Source organism: Pelodiscus sinensis, chromosome 2 (genome assembly GCF_049634645.1).
Source record: "Pelodiscus sinensis isolate JC-2024 chromosome 2, ASM4963464v1, whole genome shotgun sequence".
Lineage (NCBI taxonomy): Eukaryota > Metazoa > Chordata > Testudines > Trionychidae > Pelodiscus > Pelodiscus sinensis.
In genome coordinates, this window is record NC_134712.1 from 179316725 (window position 1) to 179336347 (window position 19623).

At 46.2% G+C, this 19623-nt stretch overlaps 2 protein-coding genes and 1 long non-coding RNA gene across 9 annotated transcripts in view; 1 reads left to right on the top strand and 2 right to left on the bottom strand.

Annotated features, from left to right (window-relative positions):
- Positions 1-1588, bottom strand: part of CDV3 (CDV3 homolog) — a 35784-nt gene extending 34196 nt beyond the window's left edge. For all 5 annotated transcript variants that reach the window (XM_075921914.1, XM_075921913.1, XM_075921915.1 and 2 more), the window contains exon 1: positions 1028-1588. In XM_075921914.1, the coding sequence (XP_075778029.1) occupies positions 1028-1228 (201 nt within the window). In that variant the 5' untranslated portion in view covers positions 1229-1588. The remainder of the gene's footprint in view (positions 1-1027) is intronic.
- Positions 1589-1688: 100 nt separating this feature from the next.
- LOC112547465 (uncharacterized) overlaps positions 1689-19623 on the top strand; it is a 116363-nt gene continuing 98428 nt past the window's right edge. The window contains exon 1 of one of the 2 annotated variants that reach the window (XR_012901916.1): positions 1689-1824. This is a non-coding gene — a long non-coding RNA (uncharacterized LOC112547465). Of the gene's footprint in view, positions 1825-7860; positions 9207-19623 lie in introns of those variants that run through there. The other variant, XR_012901914.1, reaches the window with a different exon arrangement.
- BFSP2 (beaded filament structural protein 2) overlaps positions 9153-19623 on the bottom strand; it is a 45648-nt gene continuing 35177 nt past the window's right edge. The window contains exons 5-7 of one of the 2 annotated variants that reach the window (XM_006133140.4): positions 15408-15539; positions 14068-14288; positions 9153-9816 (exon numbers count right to left, since the gene is read on the bottom strand). In XM_006133140.4, the coding sequence (XP_006133202.1) occupies positions 9813-9816; positions 14068-14288; positions 15408-15539 (357 nt within the window). In that variant the 3' untranslated portion in view covers positions 9153-9812. Of the gene's footprint in view, positions 9817-13597; positions 14289-15407; positions 15540-19623 lie in introns of those variants that run through there. The other variant, XM_075921908.1, reaches the window with a different exon arrangement.

Sequence of the window (19623 nt, forward strand, 5' to 3'; positions counted from 1 at the left end):
GGAAATGCCTGTCAGAATCAGAATATTAGCTTAAATGACTGTTACATTTAGTGTATTACAGCAATGTTTGCATTTGCTCTTGCATGCCAACCTTTCACTTCATTCTTTTCCCTAGATTCACAAAAGCTGTCAGCAACCAATGCACTCGTTGGCAGAAATAAATGATTTAGCATATACAGATATGTGGTCTGTGGACCTCTGAACTGGAAGGGACCCATCTAGGGAACCATGCAGTACTTTTCTGAAGTCTGTGGAAGGTTGGCTAGTCACATGGTGATGGGTCCTCCTTATTTAGGACTATAAAATCACTTTAGTGAGCTAAATACTGCCCATAGATATACTAGACAGAAAAAACTTCTGGATTGCAAACTGAGCCTTTGTGAGTTTTGCCAACTGTGAAGCAGAAAGGTGCGAGCTACGCCGACGTGAGGCGTTTGCACACTAAAGCGGGTTTGCACACTAAAGCCCGCAGCAGAAACCTCGGCGTACTTATTTTCCTGCCATTACATTTCTATTCTTTGCATCTGCGGCAGCTAACTCCACCGGCTGAAAGGCATTACTGTCCCCCTCCCGGGATCGGTATGATCCGTGGTCGTTTCCGGCGCGCCCCGCCCCATAGCGCGACAGAGCCCCCCCTGAAGCGGCGCTGCCACGCGAGGGCTGACAGGCGCTCAAGGCCCAGCACGTGCGGGGCGGCCAAAGAGACACCAGCCGCCCACTGGTTCCCCTCCCCCCGCTCCTCCGGGCAGCCACCGCCCAGGACCCGCGGCCTGAGCAGGGCCTCGCCTAACCCAGCCCGCACCCCCGCTGAGGAAGGGCCCCGACCCACCCGGGCTCAAGCTCGGAGGGCCGCGCCAGCCCCGCAGCGGCGCCCTCTGCCGGCAGGAAGCCACCGCCGCCCACAGGAAGCGGCGGAGGGAGGCTGGCTGGCCGGCGTAGCCAGGGGGAGCAGGATCCCGCCGCCCCCACACGTACCCCCCCTCCCGCGCCACGGGCCCACAAGCGTAGCCCCCCCCCCGTGTCACACCTTGACCACCGCCTTGGCGGAGGAGGCGGCGCTGGCGGCGGCCCCAGAGCTCCCCTCGGACGGGCGGGTTCCCCCCGCGGCGCTGGAGGCCGAGGAGGCCGAGGAGGCGGCAGCGGCTCCCCGGCTCCCTTTCTCCCGCCGCTTCTTCTTGTCCCTCTTGGCGAAGAAGTCATCCAGGCTCCGCTCCTCGGTCTCGGCCATGGCGGCGGCGGCGGCGGGTGCTGCGGTTGGAGCCGGCTGCGGCCGGGCGTTTCTCGGTCTCACGCGCTGAGGCGGAGCCGCCGGAACTCCGCGTCGGCGCGAGGGCGGGGGGAGGAGTGGGTGAAAGAAAGAACCAACAGGTTGCGGGGTTTTTTTCAATTGGTACCGCCCGGCAGGGCGTCGCTTCTTGGCTGAAGGCCCGGTGGTATCGTCCAACGGTCACCGCTCGCGCCTCGGCTCGAGAAGCCCGTTTCGAAGCCGCCCCAACGTTCGGAGGCAGCGGTGTGCTCCCCCACGTTGGTAGTGGCTACCGCTTGACACAGCCTGCCAGGAACTGGAAGGGAGGAGAATAAGCGAGAAGCGAGGGGGTGGGGACAGGAGAAGGAGAAAAGAGCTCTGCGAACTTGCTAGGAACGATGTTGCGACATGCGCATGCGCCTCACTGCACTAGCCAATCGGCTGAGGAGACGATTGCTTTGTTGGGCCAATAGCCTCTGGAGTGAGCTGCCGACGTAGGTGCGTCACACTGCGTGCCGCCTGCGCAGGAAACCAGCGGCTCCTGTGACTGGTGCGACGCAACTCCGAACGCAGTCGCGGTTGGTTGAGTTACATTTTTTTTTGAGCGTTGCACATGCGCGCAGGCAAATGTGGGCGAGCGGGGCTTGAGGTGGCCGCCCAGGGAACGAGGCAGCGCGCGAAGTACAGCACGAGCCACTCCTGCCGCTCGTCTGGGTGCAGCGGTTAGCGCCCAGCTTCCCCCCCCCCTCCCCGCCGCAAGGGCAGTTGTGGGGATGAGGGGAGGGGACAAAGAGGCGGCGGCCGGGCCGGAGCGTCACCGTATCCCCGCGTGGGATGTCTGTGCGCAGGGGTTACTGTGTTACATATTGCATAACTGAAGGCAGTTTTAAAAGCAGCTCCCCTCGTGGATCGGCTGCCTGCCACCCTGCTGCCTCTGATACAGAGGTAGCAGCACAGGGTGGCAACAGCCTGTCTGTGGGGGGAGGGGGCCTCAGCTCCCTGCAGACAGAGGCTGCTCCGTGGGATGAGGAAGCAGCCTCTGTCCGTGAGAAGCTTAGGCCTCCCCTCCCCACCTCTCTGTGCTGCTGTCATAGTGGGGGCAGGTGGCACCAGTGCTGGGGGGAACCGGCTTTTAAGCCGGTTCCCCCAGCACTGGCTCCTCCCTGCCCCCCTCGATGCCTCTAAGGAAACAAGTGGGGGAAGGTGGGTCCACAGAGCCAACATGCAACCCTTGAAAGCCAAATCCGTGTGCATATATGCTCCAGCATACTTACCTCACTCTCCATGCTGCTGCCTCTCTATCAGTAGTTGCAGTGCTGGGGTGAAGGGGAGGAAGAGGCACATTTGGTGCTCATGGGAAGCTTTAAGCCAGCTCCTCACGGGCACCGGTTCCTGATCCCCTCTCTGTGTCTGATACAGAGGCAGCAAGGTACCTATGCTGACTGGTTAATCATGTAGTTGTCTGCACTATGGCATGCCTATATTTGACCTCTCATGAGAGAATAGGACAAAAAGTACCTGGTGTAAAGGGTACTTGGTCAAATGCATGAGGAAGAAAACTCCACAGACGCTCTTAAGTTGTTGCTAAAATGCCGATTACAGTCAAGGACCATAGAGAAAGCCTGGTGACAGTAATAGGGGACCATGCATCAAATTCTAATGTGTTTTAGATTGTTTACAATTATGTAGGGGCACTAGGCAGCCATCTATTTCAACCCTTAACATACTTAACTCACAGGAAACTAGCCTGAGAATTTAAAAAGAAATAAGGCCAAATCATACAATCCTTACATCATCCTGATGAGTCTTCCACATGCAGATCTGCCTCCTGTGCAGTAAGGAGTCTCAACTGCCTCCATGACCCTGTTATCTACCACCCTGATTCAATAGTGCTTACTGTATTGTTCAGGGTCCATGTTGAGGAAAGAGAGAATGAGTAGGTAGGCTGGAGGGAAACAAGGGCAAGTTGGGTGAAGGGAGTATACAGAGTTTCCCAACACTTCTATTCCCCTCCATGGAATAATGTGAAGAACTCTTAAAGGATTCTGCAGGGAGATTTTTCTTCCCCCAAAGCCTGTCTCACAGCTCTTCACACTAAAGGGGACAATCTGACTTGTAGAAACGTGCTTAAGTTCTTTATGGCTATCCTTAAGATTCTGTAAACATCAGTAATCTTGATTTTGCTGCAAGTATTTTATAATATAGTCTGGGATACATTTTTCAGACAATTTAATAAACCAAAAACCATCTTACAATAAGCATTCATCTGTATTAAGGCAAAACTTTACTAGGCAAAGGCAATGGAAGTAATTTAAAATCATACTTTTTAGCTCTCTGTGCAATAATTCATTAATAAACTATTTGGATACTCCCAGATCATGGGCACACAATATATAGAGCTTGTACAGTTTGCCAGATGACAACCATTAGTCAAAGGACTATATATATTAGAGTCTATTTCAAACAAACAAAGAATTCCAGGAAGATAGGGCACAAGCAAGATCCAAGGGCAATGTCCTGGTGAAGTCCCTCACAGCTGTTCAGTGGTAGTAATTTAATGGGATTCCTGCCAGAGTGTTGTCATTTGAATCTGCTTGAGGGCTTCATCCTTCATATCAGCCTCTGGCTATTAGGTAATTGTTATAAATTCAGAGACTCAGAATTGAAAGGGAAAAAGTTTTCTTGTTTGATCCTTCTAGCCAAGAGTTATCTGTATGCACTTAATGATAAAGAAATGTTTTTATTAAGTTCTAAGGTTTTATGAACAGGATAACTGCATAATTATAGTCTGAAATCTTCTCAGAATTTTTTTTAACATTCTTTTCAGCAAAAGACTGTTAAAATCAATCCAGTAATAACACTGATGTACTCAGATTTAAACATTAGGGGCTCGTCTACACTGGCCCCTTTTCCGGAAGGGGCATGTTAATTTCAGCTATCGTAGTAGGGAAATCCACGGGGGATTTAAATATCCCCCGCGGCATTTAAATAAAAATGTCCGCCGCTTTTTTCCGGCTTTTAGAAAAGCCGGAAAAGAGCGTCTACACTGGCCCCGATCCTCCGGAAAAAGCGCCCTTTTCCGGAGGCTCTTATTCCTACTTTGAAGCCGGAAAAAAGCGGCGGACATTTTTATTTAAATGCCGCGGGGGATATTTAAATCCCCCGCGGATTTCCCTACTACGATAGCTGAAATTAACATGCCCCTTCCGGAAAAGGGGCCAGTGTAGACGTAGCCTAGGATTTTACCCTAAACTGTATGTTGAAAGTGGCAATAGAAGTAAAGCTGAATATGGGAAAGTTAATGGAAATTATGGTTCTTTTATAAACCAGTTTGAAACACATCCCAGTTTAAAAATGTTAGCTACAGATCTACATAACAATCACTAGAACAGGGTTGGGGCAAAAGTAACCTGGGCTGTAGCCCAGACACTCAAGAAGCCAAAGTCAGCAGCCAGTTTTGAAAATTTTTCTTTTAATTTTCCTGAGCCTCAGTTCCCCATCTCTAAATATGCCACATTAAGCACTTGTATTGTGAAAATAATACATTAATATTTGTATGGCACTCAGATATCCTAGTGATGAACACCAGAAAAGACTATAGTTGTAGTCAGGAATACGGATGTACGCGACTAGTTAACTATCTGATAAGCTTATCGGATAGTCGACTAGTTGCTTCTCTCCACCCTATGCTGCCTCTATCAGAGGCAGCAAGGTGGGGAGCAGGAGCTGGTGCTGGAGGGAGCTGGCTAAAAAGCTGGTTCCCCCTGGCACCATCTTCGTGGGGGGCAGAGGGGTAGCAGGGAGCAAGCGTGAGCCAGGAATCAGTTGATTCCTGGCTCATGCCCAGTCTCAGACCCTGTGCCTTTGCTTTGAAAATGTATTAAGAGTCAGCAGACTCTTAATACATTTTAAAGGCAGAGCTGCAGTGGGGTTAGCTCCTGGGGCCAAGAGTTAACCCTGCTGCAGCTCCCCTGCTTATCGACTAATCAACTAGTTAATTAATTGATTAAATTTAACATCCCTAGTCAGGAATACAGTAACTGTTTTCTAGTGCACTATGTAGGAAATAATTTTGTTTAAAAGAGTCACTTATACTATATGTCAAGCATCTGGTAGACTACTTTGATTAGCTCTTGGTCTTTATTAAAGGAAAGAGAGGGTCACAAGAAGTTCATTTAAAAAAAATCGGGAGGACCTTGAATAAAAGTATCAAAGTTGAGGAATATAGAGCATAGATATTTTTAAGAAACTGTTGCAATTTCAAAGAAGGATGATTTAATTAAGAATATAATTTATATTTTTTACATTACAATTCAAAACCAGGTCCATATAGATCATATGAATCTAAAATCCTAGTCTACATTGAAAAAAGGCTTCTGGAAGATTCCCCATTTAAATAAAATATTTTACTCTTAAAATAAATTGAATTGGAAGACCTACAACCTACCTATCAAAATGTGGCTATAAACTTACAACTTCATAAGGATTATCTCTGACAGTGAAGTTTACACAGTTTCACATAGAGATGTGAACAACTAGTCGACTATCCAATAAGCAAATGCTTATCGGAAAGCCGACATGCTAGTCAACTAGTCGTTTCCCCCCACCTTGCTGCCTCTCTCAGAAGGAGGGGGGTGCTTCAAAACGGCAGCACTGCATAGAACACGAGGGTCAGCTGGGGACTCCTCCACTGACCCAGGACTCGATGTGGCACTGTCACTTGGAAATGCCACATGAAGCCTGACACCAGGCTCCCTGCGGCTTTTCGAAGTGGCAGCACTGTGTGGAGCCCAGGGTTAGCTGGGGGCTCCATGCGGCACTGCCTCTTTGAAACAACACAGGATGCACAGGGCCAGCTGGCCCCATGGTCTCCTCAGTGCTTTCTGCCTTCAAAGGTGGAAGCACCCTTATTGACTAATCAAATAGTCAGTGCAAATTGCATCGACTATTCAATTAGCCTAGCATTACCATATTTGAACTTTCAAAAAAGAGGACACTCCTGAGAGGGATACTGATACAGATACACTCCCTCTCAGGAATGTCCTTTTTTTTGAAAGTTCAAATATGGTAACCCTAGATTAGCCAATCAATCAAAATTTTACATCTCTAGTTTCATATCAGGATAGTTGAGGGTGCCTTTTCATGCCTATTAATGAAGCATCATTAGAAACATCAAAGAAATGCCCTAAGAATTAGTAATGCCAGTGAGTAGCTTTCCTGCAAACAGATTATTCATTTAGTGATTTAAAGCAGCTGCTCACTGTAATAATAGCACATAAAAGGCAACTGCTGACCTCACCCTAGCAATAATCTAGTGTATAATAACACAGCAAAGGTGACAAAAAGTAACTTGTTGTCTTTTGGTTGTCTTTGGTTGTCTCTTGGTCTTTGCTAGACAACTGGCATTTCAGTAACTCTTATACTTCGGGGGTTTGTGCTGTGCTTGTTTTCGCTTCTCTTCTTTCTTTTTCCTGATCCAAAAAGAAACCAATCCCAGACAATATTCATTTTAAGTAAAGCAGTGGACTCATTCCACCTGATATGCTGGGTATGAGTTTGAGTAGAACTTTGATTTATATTGTAGCAGCACTCACACTTTGTGGTGTGCTATACAAACATGTAGGAAGACAGTCCGTGTTCTAAATATTTTACAATCTAAAAAGAATAGGAACATATGAATGTCACATGAAATGGATACAACCTACAAGGATGCATGGTGTATAATGGAGGCTAAGCCTCCTCAAATCTCCGCTATGCTCTCCTCCACAGCCCTTGGGTTGCAACTAGGCCCCATGGCTCCTCCAGGCAACGGGCTCAGGTGTAGGGTTGCCAGATGGTCTTCCAAAAAATACCGAACACTCGGTATTTTTTGGTTGAGCAAAAAAAAAAGGAACGTGGGGGGATAATAAGCCCTCCCGTTCTGGGGTGCCCAGAGCAGCGATCGCAACTCCGCCTCCCTGCTGGGACTCCCAGGGTGGGAGGCGGGGCCGCCATTGACACTAGGAGCCTGTGATTGCGCAGAAGTCCCAGCCACTTCCCCCACCCCCACCAGACTTCTGTGTAGTCACAGGCTCTTAGCCCCGATTGTGGCCCTGCCTTCCAGCCACTCCCCTCGCCCACGCCAGGCTTCCGTCCAGTGCACAGCCGGAAAAATCAGAATACTGGACATTGCACTTGTCCGGTATTCTCTGATTTTTTTTACCAGACAAAGAGTGCAAATACTGGACTGTCCAGTAGAATACAGGACACCTGCCAACCCTACTCAGGTGGGGTATCTCTGCTGGGGTTCCTTTGGCAGCAGTATGGGGCTTGGGTCTTCTCTGACCCTGGCTAGAAAGAGGGGGGCAAGGAGTGGGCTTTGTGTAGAAAGGGGTAGTGTAGGAGAGCAGGCATCCCTGAATAGGAGGTTTATGTGCTGCCTATGTCTACAAGTTTGTGTGGTGTTTAATAAGCCATATAGTCATTTGCCATAAACTCTTCTATTTTGTCCTCTGTTGATGAAAATCTCATAAGCATCACAATTGAAGTGGACTGTAATGAGAGATTAAATGAGATATTATTTTATGGACTATCTTAGGAATGGTGTTACATATCTAGGGGATATAGAGGAAGCGTTAAGACAATTTAACATAAGCACATTATCAGAGTATTAAGGCTGTCATTATGTGTAATAAATCTGGGGTTAGTTTGTTTAAGGAGTTTTGTAGCTTTGTTTGATATTTAATTAAAAAAAGAAATGTCTTCTGACTGCAACTCTTTAAATGTATATCCTATTTCTTAGCAACCTTTCATTTCGTACAACAATATATGTCAACATTTCCTGAAGCAGATATACGCCAAGCATTTATTTCTTACAATACCAAAAAAAAAAAAAAAAGGTAAAAGTCCTGATCCAGCAAACACACATGTATTTAGCTTTACTATATGAAGGGATTATGGCCTCATAAAAGTCAATCGTATACATAAGGGTTTGCAGGAGTGGGAACAAAGTTTTATATTTCTGATTATAATACAGGTTGGACTTCCATGGTCCGGCATTGTGGGGACTGGATTGGACCCAAACAAGAGAATTTGTCGGACCAAGGGAGGTCTCCTGCCATCGGCCCCCAAGTCTATCACCTGTTTCTGGCAGGCTGCCCCAGCAGGCAACCCTGCTTCGCCCTCCCCCCCAAACCTAACTGAGCTGCTTGCTCAGCCATTGCTGGCTCCCTGGGCAGCACAAACTCTTGCTCCTGCTGTGGGGCTCCATTCCTGTGTAAGCTGTGAGCAGCTGCAAGGCTGGGGCTCTGACCCCGGCCCTGTGCAGCCCTGGCCCTGTGGAGCCGGGGGAAACTGCGGGGCTCCAGCCCTGTCCCTACGCTCCTGGGGGTTGCCACAGAGACTCTGGCCCCACACTGGCACAGGGCTCTGGTCTCAGTCCCACATTCCTAGGGGCTGCTGGAGGATGCTGTGGGGCTCTGGCCCTGGTCCCATGCTGCCCCAGTTGGGCTGCCAATCTTCGTGTCGTACTCGGCTGGGCTGCCTGCCCTTAGGCTCCTGGGCTTTCTGGTCCAGAAGCATCCGTGGTCCAGAGAGTGCCAGATTTTGGAAGTTCCTGTAGCAACTGCTTGAACACTTTTACAGAATGTATAATAATATTACAAATACAATGAGACTATTAAAATATGAAAAGGAAGACAGTGATGGACAATAATATGGGATTGCTTTACTATAAGTCTCCAAGTTAGTTCAAATGTGCTCCATATCAATCACTGCAATTGACTGGTGATTAGTGACATATGGAAAAAGTTAGTGATCTAGCCCTAGTTGCTGCAAGGTGGTCAAATCACAAAACATACCACCAGGCTTGTACTAATTACCATTCTTGTTAACAAGCTCAGCTGAAAGGCCAAAGATGCAAGGGGGATTGAAACTGAGTTACCTTCTTTTGGCTTAGGACAAGCCTCCTTTGGAAGAGAAGGTAAGTTTTTGGGCAATGTGGAGAAGCTTATATTGCTGCTGCCTAAGTTTTACTTACTGCAAAACTAATTGCATCTAATTAATTTTGTGCTTTATCAGCTTCAAGTTTGTTAGTGCAAATTACATTTCACAGTAATGAGCCCAAGTTCTTATGAAGCAACATGGAAATCTGCAGTTTCCACTCATTATAGTAACAATACAGTTCGTACTATTTGCATAGTGGGTGAATAGTATAAATAGTACTGGGTATGTATTGTAAAAAGAGGTAGTTTATGGTATTTTGTGATTGAAAAGAGGATCCTTGCTGTTAATACTACTTTTCAGCAGCCATGAAAAGTATAGAAGGATGTTTTTTTTTAAAAAAAAACAATTACAACTAATTATTTATTTTTATTATAACTTTAACAACATGGGTAACTTGAAATCTGTAAGCAAAGCCTAACATGAGGAAGCGACTAAAAGTTGTTCAAGCTACAACCTACTTCAATTGTTAGATCAAACTGGATAAAGCAGGCTGCTTTGATGGGTTTATGGTTTCCACAAATGTTTTTGTCAGTAACATCTTTTGAATTCCAACATTATCTTCTGTGGACAGGGAATTTCAAAATCAGCTGAAAGTTAGAAAAAAATGAAAGTAGTTATTTGCTGATTAATACAAATAATAGGAGAAAAGGAAAAACTGTTTTACCAAATTCTACTTTCACTTCCCCCGATGAAATCCCATTGGCTTCAGTAAGTTTATACCAGTATAACTGAGAATACAAATTGGCTTAGTGTATTAATTTATCTTACAATGGGTGAAATTTACCCCTTCTCAGAGGACCATCTTAAAATCTATGTTTCACTTAGTGCATGGTAGTAGAATATAAGCTTTGTGTTCGCTCTCTGTACAGATATGAATTTCATCTTGTAAATTTATTCCAGCTCTTTGACAACATTTTGATCATTATTAAATTCTGTCATTGTTATACATTAATCTTTTAAAGTGTATTGATATGTAAAGCATTTTCATTTGCATATAAACACTTTTGAAGATTTGGACCATGGAAGGTAGTATGCATCACAATGGATCAAAATTCACACCCAATACACATGTAACGTTACTGAAATTTCATTCTCCAGCCAAACATCAGCTCCAGAGGCTGATGCCCTATCCCTGAGAGTTCACTGGAGATCCCACCTCATCTCCAGTAGGTCCTTTATCCTGCTTTCCAAATGCAGGAGCTAGCTCCATCCCTGGTGCAGCCTGAATTGGCTGTCTGGCTGCTCCCAGGGTGGGTGGGACTCAAGCCCACCACCCTGTGCTCCCTGGGCTTCTTTCTCGGTCTTCACTTGCACACATTTTCCCTCACATAAGTGACATTCTCCTCTGTGCAGAGGGCCAGAATATGGTCTGCAGACTACTTTATGAAATCCCCCTTCTCTAAGGACTTAAGTCACTTCAGAAGTGTACAGATCTCTTTCTGGCTCTCTGCACATAGGTGAATTTAACCCCCAAAGAAACACAGGAATTGCACAACTAGGTTGCAGTAGAAAGTCTTGCATCTGTAAAGAAAATGAGGGAAAGGAGGTTTGTTTGTTTGTTTTTTTTAGGTGGAAGAGCAATACAAGCATCCTACAGAGTTATGGACATAGTTAATGTACTGTTTGAATGTACAGTCCCATCACATTTATTGGAAAGAGCATAAACAGAATTGCAGCACCTACACTTATCATGATCAATTTTCTCCGTTATACTATTTGAGATAGTAGCTCAATAGTTGATACTGAGCAATTTGATGGGTAGTGTATACATTACTTTCAATGCTCTCCCACAAAACTTGGAGTGAAAATCAGTAGAAATTCAATTTCCAATGCTCATATACTTTCTTCAGCATTTTCACAGGGTGCTTGCCTTCCCCTTGTTACTATCCTACAGCCCACTTAGAAGTCAACTAAGAGTTGTGCCATTGCGCCTTCAACATATGGAGGATCAAGACCTGACTTACTGGCACCAAGGTATTTTCTAGTAGGCAGGAGATTATGCTATTGTAAAAGCAACACATTTTAATGAGGGCTTAGTGTCAGAAAACATTGGTTCAGAATATGAGGGAGTGGAGGGCATGGGTCCTTGAAGGCTCTGTGGCTACGTCTGTTGTTTAGAGAGACATGAACAAACAAACCCCAAAACACTTTAAACAAATTTAGAATTTTTTCTCCAGAGGGAACATGTTTAAAGAAAAACAGTGTGTTATTTTCCTCCACAAAAGAGAGAGAGTTTGGCCCCCTCCCTCTGTCAACAAAGCATTTAAACAAGTGTTTAAGCTTGTTTCTGTTCAGCAATGCTTCTAACTAAGCACATGTGTAAGTGCTTTTGCTTCATTGTGTGGTTGCTCATCTAAGAGCAGACTTTAACCCATGTATTCTAAACCAGAATTTGATTGTGTTTTCTTCTGTGATGAAAGATGTGATAGGTTTTTTTTCTTGATTTACCCTCAACTAAAAGAAACCATATTTTCCTTTTGATAAATATTAAAGTATAGTTTAATCACTAAGGCCCAGATCCCCCAGGTGCAAGATAAGTTAGGGGCCCCCTCCCAGAATCTGTGCCACAGCCCCCAGTCTACCCCACTACTCTCCAGCATTTCCCACTTTCCTCATAGTTCAGCCCCATCATCTTTCACTTGTCCTCAACCCCCCCTCATCCTGGAACATCCCTGTAGTCCCAACCTTACCCCTACAACTCACACTGTCACCCACTACCCCAGGACATTTCTGGCTACTCGGGGTATGTCTACACTGTGGAATAAGGTTGAATTAAGATACGTAACTTCAGCTATGTGGCTGAAGATGAAGTACCTTAACTTGAATTTTGGCGCTGTCCACACCGTGGGAAATCAAATGGAGCACACTCTCCCTTTGACTTCCCTTACTGCTCGTGGAAGCAGGACTACTGGCATTGACCAGAGTGTCCCTCTCAGTTCAAATTAGCGTGTCTTCACTAGACTTGTTAATTCGAACCCTGGAAGATCAACAGTGGCAGCTTCAATCTTCTCTGTAGATTATACATACCCTCATTGGCATCCGTATGGCTCAGTGCTGTATCCCTCTCTTGGGCTCCAGTGGTTCTGCTCACTCCTACAGCCCACCCAACACTCCCACAACACAGGCCAAATTTGATGATGAGTGGCATTGTGAGCAAACACAAGGGCTACGTCTACACTGGCCCCTCTTCCGGAAGGGGCATGTAAATTTCACGAGTCGTCGTAGGGAAATCCGCGGGGGATTTAAATATCCCCCGCGGCATTTAAATAAAAATGTCCGCCGCTTTTTTCCGGCTTTTAAAAAAGCCGGAAAAGAGCGTCTAGACTGGCCCCGATCCTCCGGAAAAAGTGCCCTTTTCCGGAGGCTCTTATTCCTACTTTGAAGTAGGAATAAGACCCTCCGGAAAAGGGCACTTTTTCCGGAGGATCGGGGCCAGTCTAGACGCTCTTTTCCGGCTTTTTTAAAAGCCGGAAAAAAGCGGCGGACATTTTTATTTAAATGCCGCGGGGGATATTTAAATCCCCCGCGGATTTCCCTACGACGACTCGTGAAATTTACATGCCCCTTCCGGAAGAGGGGCCAGTGTAGACGTAGCCAAGGGCTACGTCTAGACTGGCCCCTTCTCCGGAAGAGGCATGCAAAGCAGGCAAGTCAGAATAGGGAAATCCGCGGGGGATTTAAATATCCCCCTCGGGATTTAAATAAACATGGCCGCCGCTTTTTTTTCCAGCTTGGGGAAAAGCCAGAAAAGAGCGTCTAGACTGGTGCGATCCTCCGGAATAAAGCCCTTTTCTGGAGGATCTCTTATTCCTACTTACAAGAATGTCCTACAAGTAGGAATAAGAGATCCTCCAGAAAAGGGCTTTATTCCGGAGGATCGCGCCAGTCTAGATGCTCTTTTCCGGCTTTTCCCCAAGCTGGAAAAAAAGCGGCGGCCATGTTTATTTAAATCCCGTGGGGGATATTTAAATCCCCCGCGGATTTCCCTATTCTGACTTACCTGCTTTGCATGCCTCTTCCAGAGAAGGGGCCAGAAAAGACGTAGCCAAGAGTTGCAGTGCTGCTCTGGTTTGCTTCAGCTGCCCCTTTCATCATGAAGAATATGTGACTAAGTCAGATCCAAGTGGTGCAACGATTCAGTGTATCAAGTTGCAAAGTCACTCACTCCAAATATGGCTTAAAGCAGCAACTGGGCCAAACCTGAACAGCACTTAAACCCTGCATGCCCTGTTGTAATGGCACTCACATTTTACCTGATTGCCTCTCTGCCTGTCAGGACTAAATTTGAGTGAGTGGTTTTGAGGCTCTCTGTACCAAATGAAGTGCCTGAGCACTATGCTGTCTGTTCAAGTACAATGTTGGATTATAACCATAATCATGTTTTCTGTTCTGTAAAGTGGAAGAGACCTTCCCTGAGAACACAGCCTGTGAGTGGCTGGTCTTCGTATTGGGTGGGAGGGGAGTCAAAGGAAGGGAATCATATGAAACAGCGGCAGAACTGCTTCACAGCAGTTAATGTAGCTTTTAGTCTGTAATAGCTCCTTTATCTCTTTCGTCTCAGTGTTTGGGGAAATAAAGGCTTATTGATCCATGGCCCCCCTACAATCTCCACCCTGCTCTCACGTTACTAGGACTCAACGCACAGCATTAGAAACATGTGCGGAGCTGGGCTTGTACAGGTTCTTTAAATCTAGCCACCTATCTACACTGTTCAGTGGACCATGCCAATTCTGTTGTCTCTGGGGTCCTCAGCAAACATCCCACAGCGCACACAGTTATTTTTCATATTATTCACAAGTTCTGTGTCATGATGTACACTTCATTTTAAAAAGAAATACCTTCTTTCTTCTGCATCCAGAAGACAGTGATATGCAGCAATATCCTTCTCCAGCTGTATTTTGTTGGACAGCAGAGTTTCACGATCCCTTTGCTGCTGCTCAGTTTCTGCTCTGATTTCTCGCACCTCTGCCTCTAGCTTGGTAATAACAGAGCCTAGGTTCTGAAGTTCAATGTCATGCCAGTGCTTAGCGTCGTATAAGGAGTTCTCCAGACCCCTTTTCTATATAAAACATTAATTGTAATAGAAGAGAGTCATGATTTCTGATAATCTCTGTAGTACTGTTTCAGCTCAGCCTTGATGAATGGCATGTGTGGATAATTCAAAGGATCAGGGTAGTTTCAAATCGAATCTGCTGAAATGGAGACTCCAATATACTAGACATTCTCATCATTAGATACTTATATTGTAATTATGCTTTATGGTAAAGTGGACTGCTGAACTGCTTTCTCTGAGCTTGTCTCAGAGGTTTTTAAACTGGGGTGGGGGGGGGGGGGGGACATGCCCTTTCCCCAGAGGAGCATGGAGGAACTTTGCAAGAGGGTGAGTGGTGATGTTAGGTGGCTTGTGCCAGCCCACCCAGCAGGGCATGAGACAGGTCCCATGGGAGGTGGGGTAGGAAGGGACCATCACCTCCACCCCAATTCACTTCTTTGGGCCACCCAACCTTTGGATCAGGTTCACAAGCTGCTACAGCTGTGCAGATTTCTGCTCCCAGCAGCCTCCATGCCCACTGCTGGACCCACCCATAGAGACCTTCTCAGGCACCTTTTCACCCTGAAAAACCAAGAGGGGAGGGGCAGGTGTTGGCCCTGCCCTTGTGGCACAGCCTGGCTGCAAGGTAGAAGCAGCCCGCTGGTGAGAAAACCTTGACTATGTCATTGGTAAGAATCTGTGTATTTGAAACATACAGGTGTAGGTATTCACTTACACTTGTGCAAAGGTCTCTGTTAGGTTTATTACTGGGCTAGCCAGCTTACTTTTTCATGTATCTATTTTTGTTTGAGTTTCAGGAATGCAACAAAAAATATTAACTCCAAGGGAGGGTTCAACTGAAAAAGTCTGCAAACTGCTTGGCTATCTGGTTACAAGGCACTAAAATTTGCATAATTTATTTTGTGCTCTATAACACTATGTACCCAATAATCTCAATGAGGTTTACAAATGTTAAGGAATTCCAGAGTTGAAGGAAAAAAATTCAGAGCTTAATTTTCATAAGTGCTGAACACCAACATCACCGGTTCCTGGGAGTATAAAGAACTTATTCTCACCAGACACATCAAGATGAGAATATGTCCTAGAAAGTGAGTATGAGCCAGTTCTCAACTGATAACTACTTACCAACGTTCTTAAAGATTCAGTCTCTGCTTGAAGACTCTGTATTTTGCAGGCTGTTTCATGAAACTCTGCTCTTAGAGATTCTACCAGTTCTTCCTCTTGGGTTTGTACAGCAGGTGTTGTTTCTGTGGCTTGCTGAAAACAGGTAATATTTGTCCATCATAACATGTTTTATTGATGATAAAAATTTACATTCCTGCCATTACAGAATGTAAGTTCTTTTGCAATTTGTGCCTACTCTGGTTTTATATTTTAACATTTTGGGTTACTTTTAAGAGCAAACCACCACATTTTCTATATACGTATTGACAAACATAACACATTTTACGTGTGTTTGAGGATATATACATAGTTTATGTAGAGTACTTTGGATTTACACTGAATGCTCAGCCTCGTCCTGTCCCACTTTGTGACCTATTTGCGGACCACATAATCTTTTATAATGAAGGTAATATAACATTCAAATAGATCTGGAATCTCATATGCTAACATTGGGAAATGCATAGATACAGACACACCAATAGCAGAGTATAGGCAGCTCTATAGCTCAATCTGTTACAGGCTTTGACTTCAATATCTCCCTTGTAAAGAAATTTAAAAACCTATTTCAGTCCATATGAGTGAAATTCTTCCATGTGCAAAAGGTCGGCAAAGACATGCACCATTAAAATCCCAAGTAAACCCTCAAAATAGGGCAGAAGTAATGCATTGTGCTGCATTATAAAGAGGTGAATTCTGTTTTAAGAACTAGATTGTGCTCATTAGACATAGTTCTGAATAGCAGATGGTGCAGAGCCATATTGCCCAGAGGCATTATAGGGAGGGATTGTACCTCTTGGCAGTACAATCTTCCTGATGAACTCCTGATGTCTATGGTCCTGTCTGCTGTGAAATAATTTGCACTTCCAGGGATGCACAGAGTCATCCCTATGCTCTACAGGGATTGCAAATCTCCTTATCCCTTGTATGAGGTGCATACAGGAGGGATATATTCTTGTGTCCTCCCCAGTAGGCATCAGCACAAGAGCCATTCGTAATCTGGTACTAAACCTGATCTCATTATTTCTGTGTCCTCCTGCTTTTATTCTTTTTGCACTTGTGCAGTTGTACGAAGGGGGGAGTGTACACCAAATTCCTTGTGTCTGGAAGCATTTGGGTGAGTGGCAGGATTCAGCAGGTTCTCTTTCTCAGTGCATGCTGCTATATTTTTGAAGTTCCTAGAGAATGTTCTGATTCTTAGAACAGTCTGTGTTATTCCTCTGCATTGTGCACTGTTCAGGAGTCTGTAAGCTGAGCTTAATTTGTTTTTCATAGAATTAAAATAAATGATTAAAATAGAACAATGAAACATCTGGAAGACAATGATAGATATAGGGATCTAATCAGCATGATCTCTGCAAAGGGAAATCGTGTCTCACTAATCTCTTAGAATTCTTTGAGCATGTCTGTCAATAAAGTAGTGGAGAAAGGAGACCCAGTTGTCATGAAAGTCTAAATAAATCAGTAAGTCTTTTACAAGGAATGTCTTATGGGAGGCTATTAAAGAAACTAATTAATCATGAGGTGACAAGCAAACTAGATAGCATTAAATGGCCAGTTATCATGACAAAAGTTTAACAGTGAGGTACCTCCAGGTTCTGCACAAGATCCCATATTACTAATGATTGTGGGAGGTGTATGAAGAGGGAGTTGGCCAGTTTGGCAGATGACACAAAGTTATTTAGTTGAATCCAGAGATGGCTGTGAGGAACTTCAGGGAGACCTCACCAAGCTAGGTGAATGCACAACACAGTGGTAAATGGAGTTCAGTGTTGATAAATGGCAAAGTAGTGTATTTGGTGGGAAACTTTTAAAAAGCTTATATACCATTTTAGGATATAAATTAACTGTATCAGTTCAGAAAAGGGATTTGAGCATTGTTGTGGACAAGTCAACGAAGACTGCAGCTGCACATTAAAAGTCTGGCCCAAAGATATTTAGATGCCTATGGCATGTTTAAAAATCCCACTACATGCTGATTGCTGTTATAGCCCCTACTTCTAAGTTTCTGTTTTTAAATAGGAAATAGTGAAGATCAACTCCAAGTGAGGATGAGGAATAAGTGGTACTTCTGAAGTAGGGAGATGAGGACTGAAGAAACGGATTCCTTGTAAGCAGTTATTGCTCTCTTAAAAATATGTAATGGGCCACATTCTCAAGTAAGGTGTAATATTGTTTACTTCAGTAGGCATCTGAGGATCTGGCCTATATAAGTAGAGCCCTGCATGAATACAGAATTTCTATCCATATACATATCTGCAAAAATGAGCCACGAATATCCATATCCATGGATGCGGGTACCCACAACTATAAAGTGGATATTGACAATTATAAAGTGGATATCTGCAAACTTGCAAAGTTCTAGATATTGGTTATCCATGGTGGGCAGGAGGCACTGATAGGAATGCTGCTGGTGGGAACACTCTTTTTGTAGCCACTCTCCCTCATAAGCCTTATGGGAACTGTGTCTTTTCTAAGTGCTTCTGCAGCACAACCAGAATAGTGATTTTGCTGTGCTCTGGCTTAGTAGTCAATGGAGATTGAGATGGCTGTTAAAGCATAGGATTATGTACTGAGCTTGCTACTGCAATGCTGCAAAAATATATTTCTAAAGTAGCTGATTCCCCAAACTCCATCCTCCCCCCCCCCCAAAATAATGATTCATCTTAGCAGAGGAAAAGCTGCATTAGAATGTCATTTCAAAAAGTAGGAGGAGGAGTGTGACGGGGCGAACAGGCCCCGCACTGCAGGGCTGGGAGTAGCCCAGGCCCAGCTGGCTGAGAGGGCCCCGCCCTTCCGGCCTTGCTGGGCATGCTCCCAGCAGAGGCCAGGTATAAAGGCAGAGGGAGCCCAGCAGGCAGGAGGACAGCTGGGGGAAGGAGGAGACCAAGCCAGGCCAGTGTGTGGGCAGCCGCGGGGACTAGAGCCGCTGCCAGTGCTGGACCCAGACACCAAAGAAGCAGACCCCGACTCCAGGAGACCGGAACCTGCCCACAACCCCAGCAGGTACTGCCTCGGAGGCCAGGGGGCCCCCCGGGAACCAGGGCGTGGTAGGAAGCAGCCCAGGGCAGGGGATACAAAGTTTGGCTCGGCGTGTATCGGCCGGATTCCCCGCCGAGCCGGCAGGAGCCACAGACCCTGCCTAAAAGGGCCCTGGGCTGGGACCCGGTGGAGAGGGAGGGCCCGGGTCCCCCTACCACGCAGGCCCCCCCCTGGATAACCAGGCCTGGGGCCGGAAGAGGCTCCTCAGAGGGACTAGGCCTTGATACCGTATATCCCCTGACAGAGGGGCCTGGACTTTGTGTTGGGACAGTGATACCGTATATCTCCTGACAGAGGGGCCTGGACTTTGTGTTGGGACAGTGATACCGTATATCTCCTGACTGAGGGGCCTGGACTTTGTGTTGGGACAGTGATACCGTATATCCCCTGACAGAGGGGCCTGGACTTTGTGTTGGGGCATTAATATTGTATATCCCCTGACAGAGGGGCCTGGACTTTGTGTTGGGACAGTGATACTGTATATCCCCTGATAGAGGGGCCGGGACTTTGTGTTGGGACATTGATGCCGTATATCCCCGGATAGAGGGGCCTGAACTTTTGGGGACTTTGGGGTGCGGTATGGGCCCGAAATGAGACGCGGGTCAGTATAAGGGGTTCAGCAGCCCCGTCAGGGGCGTACCCCCTGACACCCCGGATAGAGGGGCCTGAACTTTTGGGGACTTTGGGGTGCGGTATGGGCCCGAAATGAGACGCGGGTCAGTATAAGGGGTTCAGCAGCCCCGTCAGGGGCGTACCCCCTGACAACATGGTGGAGAATGTGGGCGTTGATCACCCCTGAACTGAGGGGATAACTGATTGCCTAGTAAACCAAGACAGGGTCTTAACGATAGCGGGATGGAGCCCGCAAAATTGCTGGAAGTACTGACAGAGAGACACCGGGAGCAGCTGCGACAGCTGAGCGAGATGCTGCAGAAATGGGCTGCCGAAGAAATGGAGCACCAGCAGCAGCTGCTACAACGGCTGAGCGAGGAGCGCCTAGCCCCCCGAGATGGGACAGCGCGGTCGGAGGCAATAGCGGACTGTGGATATACCCAGGTACTGACTGAGGGACGCCGGGCTCGGGGAAGTGGGCCGGCTAAGGTCGTGGCAGAGGTACTGGTGGAAGGGACCCGGGTCA